Source organism: Limanda limanda, chromosome 13 (assembly GCF_963576545.1).
Source record: "Limanda limanda chromosome 13, fLimLim1.1, whole genome shotgun sequence".
In the NCBI taxonomy this organism is placed as follows: domain Eukaryota; kingdom Metazoa; phylum Chordata; class Actinopteri; order Pleuronectiformes; family Pleuronectidae; genus Limanda; species Limanda limanda.
In genome coordinates this window covers 20,640,936-20,660,195 of record NC_083648.1, presented here as the reverse complement: position 1 = coordinate 20,660,195, position 19,260 = coordinate 20,640,936, and the positions used below count along the sequence as shown (strand labels likewise).

At 43.7% G+C, this 19,260-nt stretch overlaps 1 protein-coding gene across 1 annotated transcript; it reads left to right on the top strand.

Annotated features, from left to right (window-relative positions):
* The first annotated feature begins 606 nt into the window (after positions 1 to 606).
* Positions 607 to 18,977, top strand: acin1a (apoptotic chromatin condensation inducer 1a). Its single transcript, XM_061084977.1, has 18 exons — positions 607 to 765; positions 2,812 to 2,877; positions 3,060 to 3,171; positions 3,253 to 3,308; positions 3,454 to 6,318; positions 7,440 to 7,595; positions 7,857 to 7,942; positions 12,442 to 12,499; positions 14,429 to 14,468; positions 14,856 to 14,998; positions 15,128 to 15,271; positions 15,506 to 15,701; positions 15,995 to 16,140; positions 16,710 to 16,817; positions 16,926 to 17,033; positions 17,122 to 17,428; positions 17,517 to 17,617; positions 17,734 to 18,977. Exons 1-18 carry the CDS (start codon positions 628 to 630, stop codon positions 18,064 to 18,066), a joined length of 5,163 nt encoding a protein of 1,720 aa, XP_060940960.1. The 5' UTR covers positions 607 to 627; the 3' UTR covers positions 18,067 to 18,977.
* Positions 18,978 to 19,260: the final 283 nt, after the last annotated feature.

Sequence of the window (19,260 nt, the reverse complement as noted above, 5' to 3'; positions counted from 1 at the left end):
CTACTAACCCTTGGATCTACTGACTGGATAAAATAGGGAGGTGGTGATTTAAGTTATATCCATATACAGTATCACATTTATAATTACCTCAGTAAGTAACTAAATAATCCCTGTGAATGCAGAATAGTTCACATGTAAATGCTGTTGAATATTTCAGACAATAAAAAACACTAATGCAATTTCCCAGAATATAGAGTAAATGAAGAATAAGCACACTGATGGTGAAATGATGATGCTTATGATAAAGACCATGGAAAGGCTATAAGTGAGGGTTTTACAACTTTGAAAACAGGTTTTACTTATTATCCCTTAACTTCTCCCTTAACTATGGCAGCGGAAGTAACCAATCAGAAGCTAACTTCAGTGTTGTGGATGCTGTGGGGTGTCCAGTTTAAAGGTTCCGCAGATTTTTGCAAAGTTTGTTGTCTGCGGAATAAAGAACAATCACAAACAACATGTGTGTGGGGCCTGTTAAATGAATTCATTTGAAAGAACATCGTGTACTTTAAAAGCCGAGAACCCAGTATTCGTCTGATCTTTGATGAGGGGGAAGTCGTCGGTGATGACGCGGTGTGGAGGAAGGCGTTGCTCGTCGCTCTCGCTGGAAACCGACTAGAGGAAGGGAAAATGGCGGACCTCGAAGACGTTACGCTGGACGGGAGACCGCTCCAGTCCCTCCGAGTGGCGGATCTGAAGGCGGCCCTGGAGGAGAGGGGTCTCTCAAAGAGCGGCCAGAAGAATGCTCTGATCAAGAGACTGAAGGGGGTGAGTCCCACCGCTGGAACAGAGGCCTGCAGCCAGCTGAGGTTCACGATGAGACGGGCCGATGCTCTCCTCAGGGCCGAGCACCGAGCCCTCTCCCCGCCGAGCCGCGGAGTGGAGCCGCCGCGCTCGACGACCACGAGTCGGCTGAGAAAATGCGTCGTGTGCGGCCGACCTGTGCGTTAACCGTCCAGAATCCCACCGACCGTAGCGGGAGCGGGACTTCCGGCAACTTGGGGGCTAATTTTGAAAGTATGCGACCGGGTAATGTTGTCCTGTTAGCTCGTTAGCTTCCCGAGCTAACGCGGTAGAGTGGAGCGGTGGCCTCGCTGCTGCTGCTGCCGCTGTGTGAGCTCCCGTTAGCGGCGTCTGTCCCCTGGCCGGGTCGGTGTGCGCGGGTTTAACCAGGAGTTTGACCGTAAAGCCAATATTTAACTGCCAGGCAACTTTAATTAGCTAACACTGGATGTGTCTGCGTTACAATAATACACCTAAAATGTCCAAATGTTGTGTTCCGCCAAATTCCGTACTAGTTGGAGCTAAACTGGTCCCAGGCCCGTCAGCTGCCGTAGGTCCAGTGTGGAGCCCGTTTGTTTACACTGCGACAGACATCTACGCTGATCTGCTCCACAGTGGAAGTGAAGGCATCCTTTTCTCATCCTTTTCTCTTTGAACCGATGAGTCTGGCTGCTGGTTGTCCACGGTATTCCGTCGTGAAGGAACGGAGTGCTGTTTATATTTTCTTTTCCCATGTTAAATGTTTTCACCCCATTGCAGCTCACGTCGCCCCCATCACATGTGCAATCTGAACACCATGTTATTCATTTCAAGATGTATGATTTATTCAAAAATGTTTTCCCAGCTGTCAGACACTGTCAGAGTTGCAAAAAGGTGGATGTCTGGTTGCACAGGCGTTTACAGTTTAGGCTCTGGTGGCTCCGAAGTGGCACTGTAATTACTGGTGACATGTTGCATCGGTTTACTATAGGGAGATTGGTTACTATATAGTGGAATAGAAACACGCAGAGTGAAACTCTATCAGAAATTATTTTTTAATCTGCTTTACTGGACACCAACGTCCAAGGTTTCTGGGACATTATGTCTTTTATTGTATCAACTGTTTTTGTTTATGCCCTAGTTTGTGGGGTGTACTGTGATGCAAAATCAGAATCAGGTTTTCTGCCAAGTAAGCTTGCACAGACAAGGAATTTGACATGGTAAAGTGGCTCTCAGTGTGCTTACACAGAATACACATCACAAAACAATACAAACAGTGCGATGGTCTAAGAAAAGAAGTGCAGGGACACATATTAAACGGTATGAGTATTACGGTTATACAGGGTGAAATAAATACATATAGTTTATAATTTCGGGAGTAATTGTACAGTGGTTATTATAAAGATCCAGGGTTATTGTACAGTGCCACAGTGGGTTGGCTGTTCAGTAGTGAGACGGCAAGGGGGAAGAAACTGTTTTTGTGTCTGGTTGTTTGCTGAGTATCTAACAGTGAGTGTACGGACAGAGATGAATGGAGACAATGAAGCATTTTCTCAAAAACATGTAAACAGTTTAACTGAGTTCAGGTCCATTTCCACATGCTTGCTGCCCATCTCTCATTATTCTCAGTCTGCTTTGCTTTTTTTTTACTACAGCTTGCAGCTTGCTTTACCCATTAGGGTCTCCTGAGCCATGTGACCTTTACCGTGTTACTCGTTTGCTCCTGAGCAGGGAACTTTGTTGTTGATCGTCCTCTTCTCCCTTTCCACAAGTTATTGGTTGCTCTCTACTTTAAGATGCGTGAACGGCTAAATTCTTCAATTCTATATTAATTGAGGAAGAGAAGCGGCATTGCTGAACAGTTCTTATCCCAAGCCGATTGGATGCAAAGCCCACAGAGACTCACAGTACTTTGCAGAGGATGGAAATGTTCTCATTATTAGAATGAATATAGTACAAAGTACCATTTACATTCAGATGCACCAGTTGCAGCCAGAACAACTCCGTCTGTTATTTACATTGTATCCATAAAAACTTGTGTCTCAATAACAGGCACTTATGTTGGAGAATCTTCAGAGGACCTCCACTGCTCACATTGGCCTGCAGCCAAACTCTCAGGTAATTGTCTCCAAGATGCTTTTAAATTTATTTCAGAAGCAAAATTGTATTCACATGCAATGACCTCTTTCATATAAAAGATCAAATGTGCATTGGCACAGTTCTCGTTAATGTCTGCTAATAGAATGTTTAATTGGCCTTGAAGAATTGTAGCCAATTTTTAATGATCTCTCTAAATTTAGATTGGTGAAGAAATGAGCCAGAACAGCTTTATCAAGCAGTATCTGGCTAAACAACAGGAGCTCCTGCGGCAGCGTCTGGAGAGGGAGGCCCGCGAGGCATATGACACAAATGGTAAGTGTTGTCAAGAGTTGCACTAATTTGGTCATTATGTACAACATTTTTATGATTTTATTATGTTTCGTTCAAAAACAGATCAAGAGGACCATGTAGAAGTTAACAATAGTACCTCATGTCCTCCACAAGCCCAGGTAAGATATGAATTTTTTTTCACTCTTATCAATCAGTCATATTTTCTAATCTAATTAATCTAATTTTTTATAATCATTTACATGGAAGAACACTGGCATAGTTCTATGACAAAATAAGTCTCAGCTCCATTTCTATTCTCACCAGGATGTCACACCAGCATTGCCTGAGCAGCACAAACCACCGGGCCCCTCTGGTGGAGAGGGATTTTTTAGTGAAGGGAATGATGAAGAGGGTGATGGGAACAACGAGGCCGACATGTCCAGTCCTCCTGCGTCTGGCTCTGTGGCCATGCGTGTTCCTGCTGGTGAACACAGGCCAGAGAGGGGTTTTGCATCCAGTGAAGTCCCAGCTGACAGCGATGATGACGACAGCGACGAAGCAGAGGAGGATGGTGACGATGATGATTGGGACAGTGGTGCTCGAAGGAGAAATCTCAGAGAGCCAGCCAGAGTGCCCTCAAGCAGAGAGAGGTCTGGAGCATCCTGTCAACCCCAGCAGCAACACATCCCTTCCCTTTTGTCTCCACAGCTCCGCCAGCCAACACCTCCACCCTCCCCGCCTCCAGAGTTATCCTTCCCCTTGCCTGACACCCCCAAACAGAGCCCTCCTAGTCCAGATGTAGCTCCCCCTAGACACTCACCCAGTAGCTCCAGCTCTGGCTCCTCTAGCAGTGGCAGCCGCAGCAGCAGCCCAGAGCCACAGAGGAGTGGACACAATGAGCGCAAGCCCGGCCCACTGACCCTCCTGGCACGTAAAATGGAGTCAGAAGGTGCGTTCTCAGGAGCAGGTTGGCATGGCGGTGATGGAGAAGGCGATAGGCGCGATAACAGTTCGCCTTCAGCCACATTGTTTCCTAGCAGAGGGCCTCAAGAGGGTCTGGTATCTGCCATCACCCACACAGCCAACACTGCAGGCCATATGCCATTTCCCATGATTCCAGGCACAAACCAAGGTGTCTCAGGGGCACATTCAGCCCATATTCAATTACCTGTGAGTGTACTTAAAGCCACTGCAACAGGAGAGAGGGACAGACAGAGGGACTTGGAGATAGAAAGAGAAGAGCTTGAGAGGCAGAGAAAACTTGAGCAAGAGAAAGCAATGGAGTTAGAGCGGGAAAGAGCTCTTGCAGTAGAGCGTGAGGAAAAGCAGAGAGCTTTGGAGAGAGAAAGAATTGAGCGACAGCAAGCCTTAGAAAGAGAGGAACGAGAAAAAGCCTTACAGAGGGAGAGAGCGCTTGCTCTTGAGCGAGAGAGAAAGGAGAGGGAACTTGTCCTTGAGCGAGAGAGGCAGGAGAGGGAACTTGCTCTCGAGCGAGAGAGACAGGAGCGGGAACTAGCTTTGGCTAAAGAGAGGGAGGAACGAGAGCAAGCCTTAGCACGAGAAAGAAAGGAGAGGGAACTTGTCCTTGAACGAGAGAGGCGAGAGAGGGAACTACTAGCTTTGGCTATGGAGATGGAGGAGCGAGAGCAAGCCTTAGCACGAGAGAGGGCCCTAGAGCGACAGAAAGAGCTGGAAAGACAGAGGGCTCTCGAGCAAGAGCGTTTACAGAGAGAAAGAGAGGATAGGGAGAAAAGAGAGAGGGAAGAAATGGAGAGGGCTATGGAGCTAGAAAGAGCTAAGGCTTTGGAGAGGGAAAGGCAGGAGAGAGAAAGGTCAATTGAGCAGGAGAGGCTGGAGAGGGAAAGAGCTTTGGAGGCTGAGAGACGGCAGAGAATTGAACAAGAGAAGGCTTTGCAGCAGGAAAAGTTAGAAAGGGAAAGGATAGAGAGGGAGAAAGCCTTAGAGCATGAGAGACTAGAAAGGGAGAGATCCCTTGAGCAAGATAGGATAGAGAAAGCTTTAGAACGGGAGAGAACTTTAGAGAGGGAGAGAATTGAGCAAGAGAAAGCCTTGGAGTTAGAGAGAATAGAAAGAGATAAGGCTATACAGCAAGAAAGGTTGGAGAGGGAGAGAGCCCTAGAGCAAGAGAGATCAGAGCTTGCGAGGAAGGAAAAGGAGAGAATTGAACAAGAGAGAGAATTGGAGCGAGAGAGGATAGGGAGAGAAAAGGCCTTGGAACAAGAAAGGGAGGAAAAAGAGAGAGCAGAGAGGAAGGCAGCTCTAGAGAAGGAAAGAGCTGAACAGGAGCGCGCCTTAGAGAAGGAGAGGAAGGAGAAAGAGAGAGCCCTAAAGGAAGAGAGGGAAAGTGCTCTAGAACGCCAGCGAAAAGAAAAAGAGGAACAAGAAAAAGAGCAAGCTAGGGTGGCTGAAAAGGAGAGAGAGAGTCACCTCCCGCCATCCAAACGTGGCCGTGAGATTGGTCTCACCTCCCTGCCCACTCCTCCCTCCCTCTCCACAGGACAAGCTAGACAATTATCGACTGAGGCAGGAGCGCAGGAAGATGTCCATGCTCAAGTACCACGGAGTGAAAGCCAAGCAGCAGAGTCCAGTTCACCCATGTCACCAACACCGCTGTCACAACAGTCATCATTTAAGAAGTTCCGGTTCTTAAGGGACTCTCCAATTCAGCCACAGCCTTCCTCCACTTCCATGGTTATCAAGAGGCCCCGGACCTTCTCTGACACCCCCCAGCCCCAGGCCTCACCTGTCCTCTCCCCCTCCAGTGTTGCTGAACAACAACAGCAGGAAGGACACAGGCCCTCTGCTGGACAAGAAGATCGAAAGATGCAGACAAAACCAGAGGTTGTCGCCGGGCCGCCAGGACCCACAAAGAACGAGGCTGCAAAACCCGTACCAGATGACAGAGAACAGGCCGAGTCAGCGAAGGCTGAACATGCTGCCAAGGATTCCACCCAAAAATCAAAAGTGGATGAAAGCAAGAGTCGTTCAAGCCCACTAGTCCAGCGGGAGGGTAGGGATGCTAAGAAGCAAGAGAAACAAACAAGACGAAGATCAACGTCTAACGATTCCTCTTCCTCAGAGTCGGGCTCTGAGTCCTCATCATCTCGATCCTCTAGATCGTCTGCATCTTCTCCAGAGGAAACTTCCTCCTCCTCCAGAAATAGAAGGGTAAGTGGTCTGCCAGGACCCTCTTTTGCCTTGACAAACAATGGTTCTCATTGGATCACATTAGATATAATTGAGATATATTTTTACACAGGCAAAATCTTATTATATTAATGTTAAGTAAAATCCAATATGTTTTGACAAATTTTATACGAATTGATAGGCCTTGGCCCACACCTTTTGAAATTTCAAGGTTCCAAAGATGCACAGTTTATATGTTGGGTGCATTGAGCACATTGATAGTCTCATGGTAACTTTATTGTTGTCACTTTCTACAGGGACTTTAATCATCACTCTATACAGGCAGTGATAGTCAGGCTGGTAACTTCTAACTTTACCCCGAGCGGTGTTGCCCGATCATGATGGATCAAACTAGTAACATGACACATATATTGTAGAATACAATCAATAGCACATAGCTTCAATAAAAATAAAATAACAAAGTGATTTACATGTGTTATAGTGTTAAATGTGAAAAAAAAAAGTTCTGGTACATTAGTAAAGTAATGATGATATGGCACCATGTGCTTTAGCGTTACCTTAATTTGCTCTGATGGAAGTGGATGGATGTCAGAGTGCTATTTGACTCCTCATTGTTATGTGTATCCTGCAAAAAACACATAAGGAGGGAATTTATGTTAGCAATTAACTAATATGATGACATTAAAACATTCCCAATATTGTGGTCTTTCTGCATTGAACTCTGCAGATTAGTAGTAGCCTGTTTAGGAGCTGTGTTAGTTGTTTTGACACCTTAATGTAAGAAGATATTTGCATTCAAGTAAAACTTTTTTCGCTAACCATGAGCTATATTGTCAACTTGAAACTCTTTCACTTTTGTGAGTGGTGTCCTACCTCTTATATGTGTATATCTGAATGCACCATAAAGCGTCTGTTGGTACATACTGCACACTTTCTGGCTTTTAAAGTGAAAGCATCTCTGACAGTGGGATGACGTATCTGACTTGGCCCTCAGATAAGGATAAATCTTTTGTTGAAACGCTGGTGGTCTCATCTTTTGTCTCTAGCAGCTCTTTATCACTTTTGTCTTACTCTAGTAATATCAAATCAGATTTTCTGTGTTCCTTTGTGGATAATATGTTGCTCTATTGTTTTTCTCAAAGGAGGTGAAACCTGTAAGAGACTCCTCACCACAGCACAGGATGACTGTGGAGCTTCTTGCTGAGGGTTCTAAAGAAACCCCCAAAGCCACTCCTCTCATAAGAGCGATATCTGGAGACACGAGTAACACAACTGCATATGGAGACAGCCAAATCAAGGTTAGTTGCTTTTAAGTTGAAACACAACCAGATTCTAAACATCCAGGACAACCATGGATATTCACTTCTACCTAAAAATCTCAACTCCTAATAAGATGGGTGTTTCCTTAAATCAAGTTTAATACTGCAGGAAAATCTGTTGATGGCTCAAATTTGATATTAATGTTCCCTCTGGTGGCATTACCATAACAACCTCAATGAGTTGACATGCACTACATCTTTCAAATCATTCTCCATTTCCTGCCTTTTTTAAATCCCTAGAAACCTTTCATTGAAGCTGCACCTGGAGAGGAGACACAAAGAAAAAGAACAGACAGTGAAAGAGAAGAAGAAAAGGACAAACAAAGGTCTGGTTTTCAGTTTATATCTCCTGAAATACATCCTATACATTGTCTGTGTGTCAGTGTCCTGATGGCACTTGGTGTCATCAGTCCCTTCACCCTCCCTTAGACACTATATTTGATAATATACTAACCTGCTTCCATCCCTGTATGAGAAAAGATTTATACTAAATATTAAGGCTGTTCTGATCAGGATTTTTGGGGTCGATCAGCTTGCATCAGCTGCGAGAGTGACGCTGTGTGGGATTTTATAACTGAACAATATGATCAGGACACTAACTCTCGCTGATTGTGTGGAAATCTGATGTTTTAACCTCACAGATAGATGTTGAAGAAAGGTGTTAATACCAGAGAAAGCAGAGGTTTGCACTCTTTTCGCACTGGGCAGCGTCCATCCTGCCGGGCTGTGACAGGCTCTCACCCAGGAGTCACACACAGCAGGCCGCAGTAGAGGTTATACAACCCGATCAGACCGACCACTCGTAATGGAATCCCTCGCTCTATTTACAAATAAACACGTACATCACCCTGTTCGCAAAGATGGAATGTGTTTAGAAAAAAAGAAAAGGCATTGGGTTTTAACCGACCGCATCACTACGGAGCCAACAGTACTGTCAGGCAGTGTGTGTTTGTGTTTTTGGTGTGGTGGATTTGACAAGAGATGGGATGAGATGTATCAGTTGCATTCAATGTAGCCTGCTCTTGCTAGCTTTTCCAGGATTACCACCCCTGGCTTTAAGGTGTAAACTTTGCAGATGACATCAGTTAAGTGTTACACTTTATACACAGGTATGTGAATAAGTGGTAGTAATTTGGATGACTATACACATTCAAATCCACATTGACATAGGTTACCTCTCTGTTTTGTAAGAAGTCATTTCACATCTCTGAACATCAGGCTTTTCTAAACAATCTAGAAGTGTTGATTTAATATTTTTCCTTTTAAAAGTCACCAGACCACAACATTACTGAAATAATTATCGCAGTATATTTAGTATCAATAGCAAAATAATGAGTAAGTCTAATATCTATCGATATAATACTCAAGCATTGTGTAAGCACAGTGAGGAGGTACAGTATAACAAAGTAGTTGATCTGTCTCAGATTTCTTTGTCGTTTAACATGTTTGTCATTTTCTGAAAAGCAGTTTTAACCACAACCTGCTAACTTAAGAGGAGAAATTAGTATTTAAGCCTAGAAATAATACTAATGTGACATTTATCATGATAGTTATGGATATGAATTTATGTACATTTTTTGCCATATCACGTTGCCCTACAAAAAAGTGATTGTCAGCGTCAAATGCCGATTTATTTAGTGGTGATTTTCTGTAGGTAAAATACCACAGGACCTTCCTCAAAAACACTTTAAACAGATGGATTGTCTGAGGAGATGCCTGGTATTGAATTTCCCATCAGGCGATTGATGAGGCTGCCTTGAAGCCGGTGTGGCTGAGAAGATGCGGGTCCTTTTCAGACAGGATCTCTTTTTTTCGCTCGGTGCAATATGGCCGTGCTCCGTCGCTGCTCTTAGCTGCGTCCCCGGCCTGGGTTTGTTCTTCCTCCCTCCTCGGTCCCCGGGTAGACGAGGCTGTGACGGGGGCAGGTTCGGGTTTGACAGGCGGACATGACGGTGTGGTTCACAGCGGAGAGGCGTCCCTGCTGAGGGGGGGGGGGGGGGGGGGGGGGGCCGCGGCGGCGGCGGCGGCGCCGCAGTCCTCCCGCAGCTGCAGCCCGAGCGCCCGCTGCCTTTAAACCGCAAAACACCGAGCTCATTTTACGGTTAATTTGGGCGCGTGCGCGTCCGAAGACGGCCTGACAGCGTGAGGCGCGTGCTCGTTCGTCAGGTATAGTGAAGCTGCGGTGGAGCGGGTGGTCCTGGGCTGGAGGGCTGCGGTGGCATGCGGTGCAGTCCGGCACGCACTGTGGTCAACTGCGTGACATGCGTTTCAGATGCAGTTAGTGTATCAGCACCAGGTTTCTCTCTCTCTCTCTCGTGTGTGTGTTTGTACAACAGTTAGCATAATTGATAAGTGTATGTTAAGCCCATTAACATGATGGTGAAATATTGATCAATTTTTTATCAATTACAATTACCAATATCAATTACTGGTGATATCAATTACCAACATAGTTTACAATAGTTTTGATTACACACCCTTGTTTTGGGAGGGATTACACTGCTACTCTCACATTTAATTATTATACGTAAGTGTTATTGACTGTAAAAGTTCATATTTTTGTTTTCATTATTTCTAATAAGGTCGTGTGTGTAGGATCTAGGGGAATCTTTGCAGAAGTGAAAACTATATTTATTGCTATGTTTTTATTGGTGTATAACCACCTAGAGGTAAGAATCGTTGTGATTTCATTACCGTAGCATTGTTTTCCAGTCATTATCTAGACTGTGAGGGCCCACCATATTCAAAAGTAGTCCTGCCTTAGATCCAAAAGGAATAACAATGTAATTATAAATAGTAAACATTTGACACATTTTAACTTTGTGTGCTCAATGCTGTTTGTTGATGCACGTTTGTCCGCTCGCTTCCACGTGCTACTGCTATGGTCAATAACGTTTTTACCATTCATTCAGACAGACCTCATAGTTTCAGTTTGTGTAGGTACCAGTAAACTGTGCACACTAAACCTTTTTAGGGCCTGAGCACCTACAGTGGGATGCCCCATTGTATTTCGAAGGATTTGTATTTCCCCTTTGGGCTTTTTCAGGCCCTAGACATGCTCAAAGTGTTCAGGGAATTCAAAACTCCCAAAAATTAATTGTATTCTGGAGTAATTTGAAATGTGCGTATAAAATTGCTCAACAGCGCCATCTAAGGAAGAGCCCCTCAGTTAGCTTTCACCCATCTTCACAAAAATCGTAGCCCAGGTGTATCATGACTAGACAAAAAAAAGTCCGGGGTGCAATGGGAAAAACGCAACAGGAATACCGCCATTTTGGATTTAGTGGCCATTTTGGCCATTTCTAAATTTTTTCTTCGACGTACTTGTCCCAGGGTTCTCATCAGATCAACTTCATATGGACATGAGTGTCATCACAACAAGATGAAGATATAAACTACCTAGAATTTTGAGTTTTCATCACACGTGGCATGGCGTAAAAGTTTGATTACACGCCTTCAAAACACAACGTTCTCTATCTCAGACATACATAGTGCAATCGACTCCAAACTAGACATGTAAGACATGAGTCCCGGCCTGATGACATCTACACAGAAATTATGATTTAAATTCACAGCGCCCCCTGGTGGCAACAGGAAGTGTCTTGTTTTTGGAACATCTTACACTTTGAAGTATTCCTCCTCATCACTGACTGCAACCATGTCAAGCTGTGTCAAAAGTGTCTCAAGACATTGATAATGGCATAAGATTACTGTAACTTTTCGTCAAACGCCATATTAGTTGCGCGGCGTCAAAGTTCATCAATTCGCCGTTAAACACGAAATTGCTGTAACTTCAGTGTTCATGCTTCAGTCTCCCTCAAAATACATTTTTGTAACAAAAGCCCCCCCTGAAGATGTTTATATCGTTTTAAGGAATGGGCTTGACAATTTGTCTTTTCATGACAAACAAATCTGATGAACTTGACCTTGGGCTTTCATTAGATCAACTTCAAGTTCTGTGAATGTCATCTCAACAAGATAGAGATATAAACTACCTCGGTATATGATTTCAACACACGGTGTAAGGGATATATTATAGCTCCTCTGTGCATTGTTCTTTCAGCCTCAAACCTCATTCACACATTCACGCCCTGATCAGATCCATATCAATATTGACTCATTACAGCGCCACCTGCTGTCTACAGGAAGTGACTTGTTTTATACTTTGATGAACTGCTCTTGGCTGCTTTACAATAAACAGCTCAAATGAGCTGTATATATAAAAAAAACAATTAAAAGGATTCATTAAGCAAATAATTAGTTGTTGTCAGTTGTCTTTAATGTCAGTGTCAGTGATGTAAGAATCCTTTGATGTCTTAGAGGCAAAGATAAAACATGTATACGATCTGAAGAGAGAAAAGACTGTTTTTGACCTGAACAGATCTATTAGTCTACTATAGTGATGGCGATAGCAATACCTACTGCCAAAAGGAGGTAAGCCTTGTTATAAAACTAAATTCGATTCAGATAAAGTTTTCACTATGGGGTCTACCTTGATGGGCTGGACCTTAATGTGTGATTACTGAGCGTGGTCCAGCGGTGCATGACAGACGCAGGAAGTGAAGCGTTTATCGTTGCCGCAGCGCGCAAAACGCATGCAATGCGGAGATGCTTGGTCATCGATCGCTCTCTCCACCGATCGCCATAGGCTTCAACGTGCGGGTGCTCGGGCCCGTCAGTGCTGCAACGTAGCCTTAGTTAATTATGGATTTGAAGTCTCAGAGGCGTTTTTTTGGTTTGGTAACCAGTTAAAAATATCAGCTTTGCTCAGTCTTCTCATCTGTTCCCTCTTTTCTTGTTGACGTGTCTGTGTCCCACTACGCAGGCAGGTGAAGGAGACTGGCATGGCAGAGTCAGAGAAGCTTCAAGAGAACAGCGAGGAGGTAAGGCACCTGAAGAACCACAAATCATGTCGGTCTGCAAAGCTGTCAGCAGCTGAGGATGTAGATGGATGGACCCATTTGAGTCTTAATAGTTGCTTTCCTGTTATTTGCAGAGCTTTTTATTGGTCTTGGTATAATTCACAATAGGTCATTTTAATAAATTAAATAACATTTAATCCGCTTATTTTCTTTGTTGGAAATCTTTGCTTATGATTTACCAAACTCTACTCAGATGGTTTAATGAGCCAATTTCACAAGTGTTAGAATGTGTATGGGAAATTACTTTAGTTCTTTTCGCTGTTTTTAAAACCTTTTGTTGACACTGTCGTAGGCAGAAACAGCAAGGGTGTTTTCTCACTGTGGCTGATGTTTAAACCCCAAATGATTGCTTTGTTATAAAGGTGCTCATGCCTCTTCCATTGCCCATTTTGGTTACCTGCAAACTACCTCTGCCACTACCACTTCTACTACTACTACTACTGCTGCACCTGTTCCACTGTCCAGAGTTGACCACAACTAAGCCTGGGAGGCTGCACTGCAGAGGAACACTCAAACAAGCTCAACAAAAGCTTCCTCTTTTTCACGGATATGTCTGGCAAGAGCTATAGATCGGATCAGAAGATGCAAAGTGGGGGTTGGCCAGTCAATTTGGCCCCACTCTCTTCAACTTCTACAAACTTACGTGACTTTGTGACCTTAAAGCCAACCTGCAGAAGAGACGGCAGTAAAGGACATGTGCTCACACGAAGTCAAGGCTGCTGTGAAACCTTCTCAGCTATTATATACTTTCGAATTTTGACTTTTAACCCATTTGCAAAGAAATGTGGGCTCTAAAGGAAATCTCATTTTACGCGGTTGGTGAACCGTAGCATACAACAGACATTTTGGAATTCGTTAATCTGTCCGATTGGCATTCAGATTTCCCCAGCAAATGCTTTAATCAAGGCCCAAAGCTTTCATCTGGACTCGATGGACTTGACGTTTTCTGTGATCTGAAGATGGACTTATCATTTAGGCACCTTCAACAGCCATTGTGATGCTTAGCGTGAAGTAACTGGTCCCCAAACAACAGAACATGAGAATCAAAGTTCTGGATCATTGTGCACAGTGACTATTGACACCACTCATCTGGTCCGCTGCTGCTTCTATATCTTTAAAGGACTAATGCCAAAACATCTGAGGATGACCGCTCTGGCCAAAAGCTTCTAAGTCCCTACCCAATGAACTATTGCACCCATCCTGCCAGCCAACCAGCTTTCAGATTTCCATCCAAACATCTCAGCCACCTTTGATTGGACCCTTGTTGCCTAGATACAGTACATGCAGTCGTGATTGGGCCATATCCAAACCAGTAAGGATCAGGTGTCAGTGGTACCAGGGGTTAAATAGATGTTTACTCGCTGCTAAATTTCATAGTTATTTTGAAAATGCTTAGTTTCCAGTCAGACTTTTTTTGGAAATGCTGATCTTAGTGGTTGCTGTGGTTTTTAATCCAAATTCTTCTAAAACTTCTCTGAACATTCTTGGCCTTGATGTGTCTTTCAGACACATAGTTTTAAAAGTTTTTGCAGTTGGATTTTAACTGCAGTATTTACACCAGATCATTGTTTGAGGGAGGCTGCAACTACAGTTTACTCTAAATAAGAAGACTGTAATTTTCAGGAATGTATAGTTGTAGATGATCAACATATTATTAATTATGGTATATAGTTAACTTAGTGCCATCACTAGATTTTAATTAAGATAAGACCCTGCACAGCAGTTTTTATAATTCACTTTCAGTCCCTACATTTCCCCCTTTCTATTATTGTTCCATCTTTCCTCCAACCTGCTCATGAATAATTGTATTTATCCACATTGTCTATGTCCGCCTCTCACCTCTCCCGTGTGTTTTGGCTTTTTTTTTTTTTTTTTTATCTTGTGTTTCAGACACCAAAGGCCTTCTCAGCTCGTAAGATCTCTCTTAGCAGTGAGTACTCAACAAACTAGCTCTCTTCTTTTTCAGTATGTGTCACTGACTGAATAGTTTTCGTCTCATGTAATTATGTATAAACTTGATGGTAAACTCGAGCATGCTTGACTGGGAAATGAATGGATATTCCTTATATGGTTTGTGGTAAAATCAGTTTAAAATTCCACTTACAACTTGTTCAAAGCTTGGTGACCAAGGTGACTAGCCTAATGTGTATTAAATGCATAATTAATCCGTGGGAAAACCATCTGTATTTCAAAAGTATGCCATCAAAACGCTATTGTGTGCATGACATTGTCATATGTTGTAAAAGTTTATGGGAATTAATTAATTGGTTGGTTCATTTATTTGTTTTGTTCGTTTTTTTCCCCTCGTCAATGCTAGGCAACAAATTGTCGCCAGTCCCTGGCAGTGTGGAGGGCGATCAAGAGTCTGGGGCTGCGGCCGGTCGCAAGAGGCGGTGGGGTTCCAGCTCAGCTGTCACTGCCAAGAAGCCTTCCATCAGCATCACCACAGACTCACTGAAGGTACTTGCAGCATGTTTCCATTTTTAATGTTGTGGTTGCCATTTATGCATTTGTGGATGGCAAGATAAACCATATGTTTTTTTGTGGTAAATGTAATGCCTGAAAACTCTCTATCTTTGCCTCCCTCAGTCTCTGATCCCAGACATCCGACCATGTCTTGGTCAGGAGGCAATAGTGGATCTGCACCCAGAGGAAGCTGTCCTCTCTGGGGTTGAGGACGAAGAGAGGGAACGCTCTGACCAGGACCTTCAAATCCGTCGCACTGTCACACAGGTCAGTCTTCAAATTAATTGATTGAATGCAAGATAAGGAGCTTTCTTTACTGTGGAATGTTGAGTCATTATCAGGAAAGTCTGACTTTAAGTTTTTTGTTGAGAAATGCTTATGTTTTTTTGTTTTTTTTAACAATATGTTTATTAGTTTTTTTCTGGTAATTAAGTACAAACAAACAGACAAATACTAGGAGTAAGTAAGAAATGCTTATGTTGATCCCTTCCTTTACTGCAGGTGGTGCACTTGGAGAGCAAGGAGAATGGACAGAAAGAGGTGAAGAGGAGCAGACATGAGGAGCTGGAAGAGGAAGATCTACAGGGAGAGAAAGACGGAGAAATGACGCTTGAAGAGAAGATGGATGTCTCATTTCCTGGAGCAGTGGAATCCCAATCACCATCACATTCAGGCCATGATGTAGAAATCAACACTGGTAATATAACCATCACAAACTGTCTTCATCCAGTTAGTTAGGTCAATTACAATAAAATCCTGAAAATCTATTTTCTTTCATATAACTATAGTAACAGTACATGCTGCAGTTCTCATAAGTATAGGCGACAAACCAGGGCCAGATTTCTCTCATGATGTTTTTTTCTTTCTTCGTTTTATTGAGTTTATTTTAAAAACTTAATTAGAAAACAGAAAGGAAAGTACAGGTGCCATAACATAATAAGCACTATAAAGACGCTATTGTTGACTTTTTTCCCACTGTCTTTATTCAAGTGACCCCCAGCGACACCCTCATTCGTCGCTCCATTAGCCAGCAGAAAACGGGTGTCTCCATCACAATTGATGACCCCGTCCGCACGTCCCAGCAGCCTTCACCGCCTCGTGGCAAAGTCTCCAACATAGTTCACGTCTGCAACCTGGTGAGATAACACTTGACTACTCATGCATATTTTGGCTCGAATCACTAACTGTAAGGTGTTTTAATTTTTTTTCTTCATTTTTTTGTCTTTCTTTTATATGGTTATTCAATCTCTTGTATCTCAGTAATTCAGGTTTTATGTAACTTATCCTGGTTTGGAGATGACTACAGAATTTGTATCATAAGAAGATCATGATACCTAACAAGGGATTAACCGATTTAACCATAACCTTGGTTTCATAACCGTAAGAATTGTATCAGTTGTCTCAAGCTTAATTAGCTTAAGCCAACTGATCTGACTTGCCATTGGAATTTGAAATGGTAGAAACAATGATCAACTCCAGCTAAGAATGAAAAGGTGCTTACCACGTATCCAGGTAACTTTGGAAAACTTAGTTGGTTGATGGGACACCACTCTCACGGTGGGAGCACTGGCAGAAATCGGGCCACATTGGTGGGCACTTCCACTTGGCAATGTCTGCAGTGGAGCGTAAATGAAAATGCTTATAAAATCAACACTTGTTATTTTGCTCACACCATCATTCATTGTGTAATTGCTATGTTCTTTAGGTGCGGCCATTCACTCTGGGGCAACTGAAGGAGTTGCTCAGCCGAACAGGCACCCTGGTGGAGGACAGCTTCTGGATTGATAAAATCAAGTCTCACTGCTATGTCACTGTGAGTTACTAAAAGCATGTTCTAGTGCTGTAGGTCTGAACCATTTCTTTTTACCTGTGGACGTTTTATTTCTATCTCATGGAGCCTCTGTCTTCTATCTGTGTTTAGTACTCGTGCTCCGAGGAGGCTGTTGCCACACGGGAAGCTCTTCATGGAGTGAAATGGCCTCAGAGCAACCCAAAAGTCCTTAGTGTGGACTTCTGCCAGCAAGATGAGGTAAGACTTCATTACTAATAGCCTGTATTTGACTCTTGGCCCCACAATGCTCAGTCGTCTGTAGACTGAGAATATCTCTACTTTGCAGCTGGACTTCCACAAAGGCCTGGTGACAGCCGACAGAACTGGAGCAGAGGAACAGGGGCCTGGCACTGGTCGTGGTCGAACATCAGGCCTGCCCTCTCTCCTCCCAGAGCGAGACCAGTGGGCTGAGCGTGAGCGTGAAATGGAGCGCCGGGAGAGGGCCAAAGCAGACCGGGAGTGGGATCGTGACAAGGTCAAAGAGTTCGGCAAACCCGGGTCAGAGAAGGAGGGAGGTCCCAGAAGGTCGCGCTCCCGAGAAAGGAAACGTAAAGAGAGGGGAAAGAGCAAAGAGAAAAAGGCTGAAAAAAAGGGTAGGTACAAGCAGACATGGGATTGGACTGTATATGCATTAGAATGAAATAGACCTGTGTTTATTATTGTGTCTGTTTTCTCTGGCAGAGAAAGCAGCTGAGGATCCTCCAGCAAAGATGCTTGATGACCTGTTCCGAAAAACTAAAGCAGCCCCTTGCATATACTGGCTTCCACTTAGCGATGAACAGGTGAGACACAAACTAGTTGATACGGTTTGCTTGCTTCTCATGAATAACTTCAACACATGACCTAGTTATTTAATTCAATGTAAGACTTAAAATCTCCCACATTTTCTTCATTTTAGTTTATCCAGCGTGAAAATGCCAGAGCAGACCGGGCGAAGGAGCGAGAGAAGCGGAGGAAGGAGCAAGAGGAGGAGGAGGAGAAAAAAAGGGAAGAAGAGCGAAAAGAGAGGATGAAAGCTGGAGGTGGAACAACAGGAGACCGGAGTGAGGGTGAGAAGGACAAGGACAGAGACAGAGAACGAGGTAGAGACAGAGACAGGGAGAGGGAGAGGGAAAATGATAAACGCAGGGATGGCTACAGAAGGCAGGGGGGGGGCAGCGGGGCAGGTGGCGGCGGCGGCAGCAGCCGGCGCTCACGCAGCCGCAGCGACCCGCGAGAAAGGCGGCGCTAACAGCCTATCACCTGATGGAACTGTCCTAGAGACCCCCCGCTTCCATTTGCCTTTCACTACATGTACTTTGTTACAACTAATACCCAACAGAGGACCAACTGATGTCGTCACCATCTCTCAAATTGTCACCTTTTCTAGAGCACATCTGCACCCACACACAGTCTTGCTTAAAGGGGACCATGTTTTTTGCAGTGTTGTTTCCCAGAGTGCTGTACGTCTTGCTCTCGTCGAGGTTTGATATTTTGTTGCCTCTTTTTCTTTTTTCTTCTTTTTTCTTTTGACAGCATAGCAGTATGGCACACTGGGTGGTTTTGATTATTTCCCTCAATGTTACCCACTTACCCCAAATTGTAGGTGCCAATTCTGATTTGCAATCAATTGTTGTTGCCTCAGTGTTTTAACACCTGATTTGGATGAAGAATCCTTTTGTTGCTGCATGTAATTCAAGGCTCTCAGTGCCAGTCCTGCCCACAGAGGAAACTCAGCCCTTTGTGCAGAGGTGTTTGGCATTTTGTACAGACATAAAGAGATAACTCAAAATCAAGTCTTTAAATGAGGCAGCTCTGGGATATTTTTGGACAGGTATGGAATAACTTTGAAATGTGCGTCTCTCCCGTTGCTTAGTGGGGGAGATGAGACGAATCTGTGCGTGAGAGAGTCCTGATCATGTCCTTATTGCTTCTCTTCCTCCTCCCATCTTTCCTCCTCTTCCTCCAGTTATCGTAGCCTGTCATGTCCATACAGGCTCAAGAGCGGAGGTCGCATTATAAGTTTTCTCGACATTGGTTTTAAAATTGTTTTTTAATTGTAATTTTTCATTAAGTACAAAGGTTTGTTTTCATTTTTTATTTTCTTTGAGTACGCCTATCAGTGGTGAATGTACAAATAATAAAAATTGAAGTTTGAAATTATTGTAATGTTTTTTCATTGTTCTTGGGAAAGGTATATCCATCTAGAGATATACTGGGAACAGCTTAGTTTGGGCTAAGTACACAAAAAGTTAAATCGGTGGTTGCATATAGAATCCACAAGGTGTCAGTCATACAACGTTGTGGCTCGGCTCAGTCATGGCATTTGACACAAGGAGAAAGTGTTCATGCAGTAAAATGAATTTCTGAATATGACAGGGAATATTATACTTGTACAACCTGCCAAAAACTTTAGTTTTCTCAATTTTGTTAAATGCCACTTTTC